This window comes from Papilio machaon, chromosome 2, assembly GCF_912999745.1.
Source record: "Papilio machaon chromosome 2, ilPapMach1.1, whole genome shotgun sequence".
Taxonomy (NCBI): Eukaryota; Metazoa; Arthropoda; class Insecta; order Lepidoptera; family Papilionidae; genus Papilio; species Papilio machaon.
The window spans coordinates 10,235,812-10,245,022 of NC_059987.1; the positions used below are offsets into that span (position 1 = coordinate 10,235,812).

General features: G+C 42.4%; 2 protein-coding genes across 2 annotated transcripts; one reads left to right on the forward strand and one right to left on the reverse strand.

The window, feature by feature from the left end:
- Positions 1 to 418: 418 nt before the first annotated feature.
- On the forward strand, positions 419 to 6,025 carry LOC106710884 (nodal modulator 1). The gene is made up of 18 exons (XM_045680741.1): positions 419 to 600; positions 766 to 1,152; positions 1,259 to 1,418; positions 1,597 to 1,845; positions 1,936 to 2,104; positions 2,281 to 2,463; positions 2,599 to 2,680; positions 2,754 to 2,962; positions 3,087 to 3,265; positions 3,340 to 3,501; positions 3,584 to 3,763; positions 3,944 to 4,127; positions 4,215 to 4,417; positions 4,506 to 4,720; positions 4,786 to 4,968; positions 5,115 to 5,220; positions 5,291 to 5,656; positions 5,763 to 6,025. The coding sequence occupies exons 1-18, from the start codon at positions 443 to 445 to the stop codon at positions 5,946 to 5,948; spliced, it is 3,561 nt and encodes a 1,186-aa protein (XP_045536697.1). The 5' UTR covers positions 419 to 442; the 3' UTR covers positions 5,949 to 6,025.
- A 1,715-nt stretch (positions 6,026 to 7,740) lies between these two features.
- LOC106710901 lies at positions 7,741 to 8,700 on the reverse strand. The gene is made up of 4 exons (XM_014503084.2): positions 8,569 to 8,700; positions 8,258 to 8,363; positions 8,017 to 8,109; positions 7,741 to 7,822 (listed from the first exon to the last, which is right to left on the reverse strand). The coding sequence occupies exons 1-4, from the start codon at positions 8,642 to 8,644 to the stop codon at positions 7,741 to 7,743; spliced, it is 357 nt and encodes a 118-aa protein (XP_014358570.2). The 5' UTR covers positions 8,645 to 8,700.
- Positions 8,701 to 9,211: the final 511 nt, after the last annotated feature.

Here is a 9,211-nt window from a genome sequence, read left to right on the forward strand (position 1 = left end):
TCCTCCGAAACAGCTTGGCCGATTTTTATAAAAAAAAATTATGTATATCCGGTAGGTCTGAGAATCGGTTGTTATCTATTTTCCATACCCCTTTTAAGTTTTTTTTAACTGCACGCAAACGGAGTCGCGGGCGACTGCTAGTTTTGTATACAAGTTTATTATATAGAAAATAATATGCTAATGTGTAAAAATAAGAAGCCAGGCATGTGTTCCCTGATTTTTGACTTTTAGATTAAATACTACTTGGTTTGTGATATAAGGTGAAATTACTAAGTAAATTATTACCTTGCCTAAAATTATTAACTGTTGAGACTTTATAATTTTTTTATTCTTATTTTGTTTCTGGCTAGTGTAGTGTGTTGGGACTTGACATGGCAACATAAATGACAGTGACATTTGTTCTATAATTATCTATGAATTTATATGGTGATGATTTATAAAAATGGGGCCGCTCGTTTCCTATAAGAAACTATTATTTTTTGTGTATCAAATTATTTTACTTTCATTAGTAACACAATGTAATTCAGACGAAATTCTCGGTTGTGGTGGATTTGTAAAAAGTCACGTTAACTTAGATTTTTCAAAAATAGAAATAGGCCTGTAAGTTAACCTCTTGTTTGCAAATTAGATTATAACTTGCACGTATTATTCTAACTAGATTATAAATTAAAATATACTCATTGAATCATTTTGTATAATATAGTTAATTGTTGAATATAAAACAAACTTATTTCGCCTGGTTTAGTGAACCTTGATATTTTTTAGATACACCAAAGAAGGAATTCTCAAAGAAAAAACAGAATGCGCTCCGACCAATGGATATTATTTTCTTCCTATGTACGAGCATGGGGAGTATGTTTTAAAAGTTCATCCCCCAGCTGGATGGAGCTTTGAGCCTTCACAAGTGGAATTAGTGGTCAACGGTAAAACAGACAAATGTTCCACTGGACAAGATATAAACTTTGCCTTTAATGGATTCGGTATAACGGGTCGAGTGATAACTGCCGGCCAGAGTACCGGGCCCACTGGTATAACTGTGCAATTGGTGGATGATAGTGGATTAGTTAGGGAGACAGTTACTTCAACTAGTGGAGATTTTCATTTCACACCAGTCATCCCTGGAAAATACATGCTAAAAGCATCTCATTCAAAGTAAGTTATAAAATAAGTTTATTTATTGAACTAAAACATTGACTTATTATTTTTACTACTTGCAACTTGTGAATTTTGTGAGTATTATGAATTAATGTGTGTTCAGATGGAAGTTAGAGCCAGCTCAAGCAGTGGTACAGGTGAAGGAGGGGAACACAGCACTACCTGTAGGGTTGCTTGCAGTTAAGGGATATGAGGTGGTGGGCTCGGTCACATCATTTGGTAGCCCTATTGCTGGAATATATGTCTTGTTGTACTCTAAAGTGGTAAGTTTTAATAATGAGTAATTGTGTTTTTATATATATTTAACTAAGAATATTGAGACAATGTTCATCTTGTCTCATGCTTGTCATATTATAAGTTATTAGTTAAACAATTAGTTGCATTTGAAATCACTTTATTTGATACTCTATGTAAAATTATTCAAATAATTCATGATTTCAGGAGAAACAGAAGTTCCGTGTAGAAGGTTGCAATACTGCATTATTGCAAGGTGTACCAGACTCTCCGATATGTCACTCTGTCACAGATGCATCGGGAGAGTTTCAATTTGGGCTGGTGCCAGCGGGAGAATACAAAATATTGGCTCTGTCCAAGCCTCCCGGACAGGCCGCTGTCAGTTACAATATTCAGCCCGACAGTGTGCCCTTTAGTGTTAAACATGATAACATTTACATTAAAAATGCTTTTGAGGTAAGTGTTTTATGAAATATAGAAAGAATTGAAAAAGCTAAATTTTCATATTATGTATCACACAATATTTAAGTAACTTCTTATAATCAGGTAACAGGATTCACAGTAGTAGGGTCGGTGCTGAATGCCCCCGGGGGCGAGGGTATGCCCGGCGTGCGTGTGCTCTTCGATGGCACCCCGGTTGGCACTACCGATGCCACCGGCAAGTTCACACTACCCTCCCTCAAGCCTGGATTTTACACGCTCACCTTCCAACATGGTCAGTGTTAAATGATTAATGTTTACTTCAAATATAAATTTGGTGACAATAACGTCTTATTTTATTGTAATTTTGTAGTTTTGAGTATATGGTTTTTGCAGCACAAAATAGATGATTTAGTTTGTTTTTGCATATGTTTTTTGAGTATTTGCAGTTTAGGTTGTTGTATTTTGCAGAACAATGCGAAGTGGAGGAGGTGCGGGTGGAGGTAGATGCGCGAGGTCCGGCGGGGGCGGTGGTCGCGGCGGCGGCGCGGTGGCGTGTCTGCGGACACGTGTCGCCGCCCGAGCAACGCCGCGTGCAGTTCGCCGCGCACCACGACACCGCCCGCCTCCACCATGTCACTCCGCAGACTGATGGTGAGATACATCATACTGACATTTATCACTTAGTTTTTTTGAAATTGTGTCTCAGTGAAGTAATTTTGATGGTATTATTTCTAAGTAAGCTTTTCTCTAATAAGAACAATAAAAGCACTTTTATATTGTTTATAGGTACTTGGTGCACTTTCTTAGCACCGGGCACTTATACGGCTAAAGTCGAAGTTTCCGAGGAAGAGTTGAGAGATGGATTGCAGTGAGTGGAAATAATAATAATTAAACTTTTTAAAGTGGTGAAACAAAATATATAAAATATGTATGTTGTACAGATGGTACCCGGCGAGCAGGTCAGTGGTGGTGTCGCGAGGTGGTGGTGTACCAGATGTGACGTTCTCTCAGGTGCGTGCGCGTGTGCGTGGCCGCGTGGTGACGCACGCCGCGCATGGCACGAGTGGCCTGCGTCTGCGTCTGCGACCGCTCGCACTAGACGGGGGGTACGCGTCGCGTGCACCTCTCCTCACCGCAATACCCAACGACAGTTAGTACTCTACCTATTATAAAGGGAAGGATGATAAGAAAAAAAATATGTCTTCAACTTGCTCTGATTTAAACAACCTCTATGCGAGAAGTTGAGTTTTTAATAACAAATGCTTATATGTCAGAGGGCGAGTACGAGTTCAGCGATGTGGTGCCGGGCAGCGTGGAGGTGTCGGTGGAGGGGGCGCGGCTGTGCTGGGCGGAGGCGCGGCACAACGTGGCCGTGGCCGGGGAGCTCGCGCTCGTGCCGCCCTTCGAGCAGGCCGGCTACCTGCTGCACCTCGTCTCCGACCAGGACATAGAGGTGTGCACCGCCCCGCCCGCCATTACTATGTCAGAAAGAAGCAGCCGTTGTAACTGTGGTGGTGTTCCGTGCAGGTGGAGTACAAGTCGAAGAGTGCGCGCGGGGTGCTGTCGGTGCCGGCGGGTGCCAGCGAGCAGTGCGTGCCGGCCGCGGAGCAGTACACGCTGACACCGCGAGGCTGCCACCTCTTCCAGCCTCCCGTCGCCCGCGTGGACCTCGCCGCTGACGACCCCCCGGTTAGCACACTGGAGCTGCTGGTATTTTGCTTGTTATATGTTTGAGAAATAGTCATGTTAAGGTTGTTGTAAATATTTGCAGACGGTGGAGTTCAGTGCGGTGTCGCACGCGGCGGTGGTGCGCGTGACGTCTCCGGACCCCGTGTCCGACCTGATGCTGCACGTGGAGGCGGCGGAGGGCGGCCGCGACCTCGGGCCCCTCACGCCCGTGCCCGACCCCGCCGGGGGCTACATCTTCGAGCACACCTTGTATCTGGCCGATGTAAGTAGAGACGGTGAATTCAATGTGTGTTGCATTTCAAATGTAATGATAGACTGTGGTCTAGTCTAAATACTATTATTTGCATGATGCAGTTGGCACTGGAGTAGGTAAATAGATAAAACTTTTGTAAATCGTGGTAGACAAAAGTAGTTATTGTGTGTTGTGGTGTGTGTCGTGCAGGGCGAGGAGGTGTCTGTGCGGGCGACGTCGGCGACGCTGCTGGTGAGGCCGCGCGAGGCGCAGCGGGTGCGGGGCGCTGCGGGGTGCGGGGCGCCGGCGCTGCAGCTGCGGGCGGCGCGCGGCCTCACGCTGGCCGGCCGTCTGCTGCCGCCAGTCGCCGACGTACTCATCACACTGCGCTCCGGTACGCACTACGTACTCTCCTTCTTACAATACCGTCATATATAATTGTACATGGAATATTTTTCAATAATTTGTGATACATGTGCAGATGACCTGGTGCTGACACAAGTGACCGGGGAGGACGGCACATACCGGTTCGGGCCGCTGGAGCGCGGTCGGCGATATGTTGTGAGCGCGAAAAAGGACTCGTACGTTTTTGGCGAGCGCGACGAGGACGGCAACATCGCCGCCAGCAAGCTCGCAGAGATCCTGGTGGAGCTGCAGGACGAGGCCGACGGGAAACCTCTAGAGGTAACCTATACATAACTATACTTAGGTACACAGACACACACTTGTACGAATAATTAAAATACAAAGTTATACGTTGTACGTGTGTCAGGGTGCGCTGGTGTCGGTGAGCGGGGGTGAGTACAGGCGCACGGCGGCGTCGGACGCGGAGGGGCGACTGAGGTTCGTGTCGCTGGCGCCGGCGCAGTACTACGTGCGGCCCCATCTCAAGGAGTACCTGCTGCGGCCGCCGCACGCCACGCTGCACGTGCCGCCGCACACTGACCACGTGCCGCACGACAACATGCGGCACACGCTGCGCTTCACGTGCGTCACATTACATACTTCCGTATTAATGGTTCCGTGGTGCTTTACATGAGATATTTGTACAGCGGAGTACGCGTGGCATGGTCGGTGTGGGGGAGCGTGGTGTCGCTGAACGGTGCGGGTGTGGCGGGCGTGGGAGTGCGCGCGCTGCCCGTGTCGCCCTCCGCCGAGGCTCCGCCCCCGCCCCCGCCCCCGCCCGCACACTGCGTGCCGCAGGACGCCACCGCCTCGCCTGACGCCACATTCCGGTACCACACTTTTAAACTTCTCTTTGTCAAGGAGCAAATCCTTAATTATTTAAACATTTGTGTAATAGTTTTTTGTGTCAAAATTGAAGAGTCGATATTAAAACATAGTTGTATATTTTTTTTAAAATAGTGTTATTTCCAAACAGCATTCGCGGATTGATGCCAAATTGTTACTACAAACTCGAGCTGAAGGAATCCTCTGCACCGGAATTGAGCGGCCTGAGGCTCGCCAAGGCGCCGCCACTCATCGAAGTGAGTTTTTAATATATTCAATTGTAGTTTTCTCTCTGTGAGTATGGCTTAACATCATCCCTGCGATCAGATGAAGGAGCAGGACGTGGAGAACGTGCGCCTGATAGTGATCCAGCGCGCGGCGGTGACTGACGGCGGCGTGGTGGTGCGCGCGCTCGCCGACCACATGCGCACGCTGCGCCTCACGCTGAGCGCGCAGGCCACGCCCCACGCCCCGCCCCTCATGGCCGCACGCCCCGACGCCCCGCCCCCGTCCGGCACGCCCCGCCCCCACGCCGCGCTGCTGCCGCTGCCGCGTCTGCCCGCTGACAACGCCACCTATGTGCTGCGTCTCGACTCCACGCTGTCCAAGGCCACGCACGACTACGATGACGTCATCATACACTTCGTCTCCGATGGACGTTTCAAGGATTTCACCATCGAATTTATGCCCAAGGTGATTTTAAACATTCGCAATTATAAAAAAAAATCTGTTCTTTTAAATAATTTTGTAAAATAACATTTATGGTTATTTTAATGTGTAATGTGTGTGTGTGTGTCAGGTGCGGGCGTCGGAGCAGGAGCTGCGAGCGACGTCCATCCTGATAGTGCCGGTGCTGTGCCTGCTGGCCCTCGCCGTCAGCCAGCGACAGCGTCTGCTGCAGCTCCTCACCGCCGCCTCCGCCTCCGCCGCCTCCGCCGCCTCCGCGCACACCGGCAAGCGCGCCCTCCGCAAGAAGGTGCAGTGACACACTCATACATACAACACATACACACGACACACTGATTCATGTCAAGTCAACATCCTTATAGAAAATTTGCATTTTCGTGTCGACTTCAAATAAAATATAGTTCCAGTTGTAACTTGTGATGATAATATTTTGTAAAATGTAAGAGTATTATAAAGGTGAATATACACTAGAGCATTTTCTCAAGCATTTTTATGTAATGTAACGTTCTTACGAATCGTATAATATTGGTAAAAGCAGTTTCCATGTCTGGTTCGTTAAAGTGAACACTAGAACATATCATAGAGCGGCTCGTTGTTTTGTTACAAGTAAATGCACTAATCTATACCCACCTTAAGTCTTGTGTATGAGTGGGGCGCCCCCCCGTTAGTGAAATTTATACATTTTTAATAATCTAATGAATTTATAAATAAGTTGTCATAATGTATTATATGAGATGTGTGCTTCATGTTTGTTCACATACAATGATAAACTTACAGTCGTTTATTTATTGACATTTATTTTATTGTCGATAGTGATATGGCGGAGAAACAAAAATAATACCTTACTTTTGAATTTAGTTTAAACTTGCTCTAATTAACTTTAAACTTCAGCTGGTTTATATTGATACGTAACTGACTTCTGTGAATCCTAAAATGTATTAAAGTGTGGTCAAAGTGTAACATTCCTGATATGAAATTGTGTTACCATTATTTAATTTATATATTAAAAAAGACCTCATGAAAACCATTTATTTATTAATTAGAGTTTCGTGGTATTTTATTTATAAGCGGACAGAATATTTTCCATTGCTTTTTTTTAAATTATGAATTATAAATATTTAAAGAATCAATGAGTTTGATGTATTTTCAATAGTTTTATTTATTAATAAAAGATATCAAATGAATGAGTTTATTTAAGCATGTTCCTTTACATATTATTTAAATGATTTATTTGAAATGTGTTGAAAATAGCTACTTTATTTTGTTGTGATTAAATAAATGATGTGGATTGTTACATTACTTTTTTTATTTTTAAAATAAATACCCGAAACCGCACTTATTTTACTCGACTGACAAATAAGGTAATGTTTTTCGCCCATATATTTTCTACAAGCTGTCACCCGCGACTCCGTACGAGTGGAATTAAAAGGAAACGTAAGAAGTAGCCTATGTGTTCTTTCAGACTATGTTCTATATCTGTGACAAATTTCATCAAGATCCGTTGAGCCATTCCGGAGATACCTTCAAACATCCGCATTTATAATATTGGTAAGATGTATGTGTGTATGTAAATTACATTGTGACAGCCTAGAGCCTTCGACCAACGATTCTTCTCCTTTCCAGGAGTGTTATAGGAGTCACAATATTTCATCGCCACAAACACATAATATATGTAGTGGACAAAGACAAACAAAGAAATAATGAAAAGAACGAATTCAAATCTCAGTCGCCAGTTTTTTTCATTGCTAAATGTTTTTTTTGGCGTTTTGGTGTATATTTAAAAAAAATGTTTCCACAGATAATACAATACTATACTAGTACATATCAGTTTATTCAGTTTAAATAAAAAAAAAACCCAGACGACAGATGGCGTTATTTGTTCTAATAGAGAACATCAGTTGAGTTTTTTATTTTATTTTTTATTAAGGTGAAGTTATTCTTTCTCTTTTTCTTATAATTTTTTCATTAGACATTTCTTACAAAAAATAAAACATTTGAAATTTTAATTCGTGTATTTTTTATAAATCATTTGCAAATAAATACTTATTAAATAGCTTTAAATTAGATAACACATTATGAATATAGCAATTTTATTTATAGCAGCCCCCGAACCTCCTCTCGCAGTCCGCGGCCGAGTGCGTCTGGTGGTCCCACAGCCTCGCGTTCTCTTTGCTGTACAAACAACACATATATTCTTAACTATTCAAATTAACTTTGAAAAATGTTTTAAGTAAAGAAGCAACTGAGAAAAGAAGCATAAAATAAAGTTTTACTAATGTTTATTACTTTCTATAAATTACGTTTTTGTATGTAATAATACAAAAGTACGACATAATTTTATGAATATCAAAATATGTAGTACTAACTTGACGAAATACAGCTCGTAAGCTGCAAAGAAGCTGTAGCGAGAGCGCGCGTGAAGCTTGCACAGTTGCAGCTTCTCGCATTCGTCCTCAGAGCTGCCAGGAAAACGGTAGGAGGGTTAAAGGATATGGAAATCTTCGATCTAAGTTTAAAGTAGTTCTCACAACAAATGCATTAGGACAAAAAGATCATTTACTTTCAAAAGGTTTTTTCTAATATGGATTGGATTTTTTTTTAATTTACCTTCTCTTGGTCCTAATTTTGTTGATTCCATTGTCGGCAAAATTTCCGAAAATCACAGACGGGTTGATGAATCTTTTCCACAGCCTTTGACCGCTGTTCACTAGATCTATTAAAAAAATCATAATTTCACAATTCAGTTTTTAAATTTTCTCAGTCTATGAAATATTACAAATTGCATTTCTACTAAAAATGTCGATTGTCCCGAAATTAGTTACAACTTAAAAATAAATTAACATATCTTAAAGTAAAAATTTGTAATGAAATTTCATGTCAAAGTAATAAAAAAAAATTTTAACTCAAGAAAAAAATACCGTTCCCATCACCACCAAGTGGCAAACAAGTCGCAGCACAAATCAGTGTGACTAAAATTAAAACTTTAATTGCCATTTTTACACGCTATCAAACGTCTCAAAAATGCGCGGCAAAAAATTGCTTTACATCTGTCATTTCCGAGAATTTATAATAGAAAAAAATTACTCCCACCATAGAGTAACGGACGTTTAGTGACGCGTTTTGCGAGACAGTAATGAAAAGGTTAAATATAAATTGGTTGTTAGGGCTCATTACCATGTCCACGGTGTTTGATTAGCTTGTTTGAACTGGATGACTGATGTGTAAAGGGTTCGCCAGTAAATTAGGCGACAAAGTTATATTATGTACACATACTGGCACTAATCGCTGAAGATATTTGGAAAAGAGAAAATGATGTATGTTTGGATGGATGTAGGTTTGAAGGTATCTCCAGAACGGCTCAACGGATCTCCACGAAATTTGTTATAGATGTAGATCATAGTTTAGAAGAACACATAAGCTACGTATTATGTTTATTTCCGCTCGGACGGAGTCGCCGGCGACAGCTTGTTTTTTTTATATATATCTTCTTAAGTTTGTTTTTTCATTTTCATTGTCTAATATCACTTATTATGAATAACTTTTTACAATATACGGAACCAG

Coding starts and splice junctions, on each gene's coding strand:
- LOC106710884 (XM_045680741.1), top strand. CDS start 443: ATGGGGCCGCTCGTTTCCTATAAGAAACTATTATTTTTTGTGTATCAA. Junction 2,105..2,280: donor CACGCTCACCTTCCAACATG/GTCAGTGTTAAA, acceptor TGTATTTTGCAG/AACAATGCGAAGTGGAGGAG. Junction 3,764..3,943: donor ACACCTTGTATCTGGCCGAT/GTAAGTAGAGAC, acceptor TGTGTCGTGCAG/GGCGAGGAGGTGTCTGTGCG.
- LOC106710901 (XM_014503084.2), bottom strand. CDS start 8,644: ATGGCAATTAAAGTTTTAATTTTAGTCACACTGATTTGTGCTGCGACT. Junction 8,364..8,568: donor ACTTGGTGGTGATGGGAACG/GTATTTTTTTCT, acceptor TTTTTTTAATAG/ATCTAGTGAACAGCGGTCAA. Junction 7,823..8,016: donor TACGAGCTGTATTTCGTCAA/GTTAGTACTACA, acceptor TTGTTTGTACAG/CAAAGAGAACGCGAGGCTGT.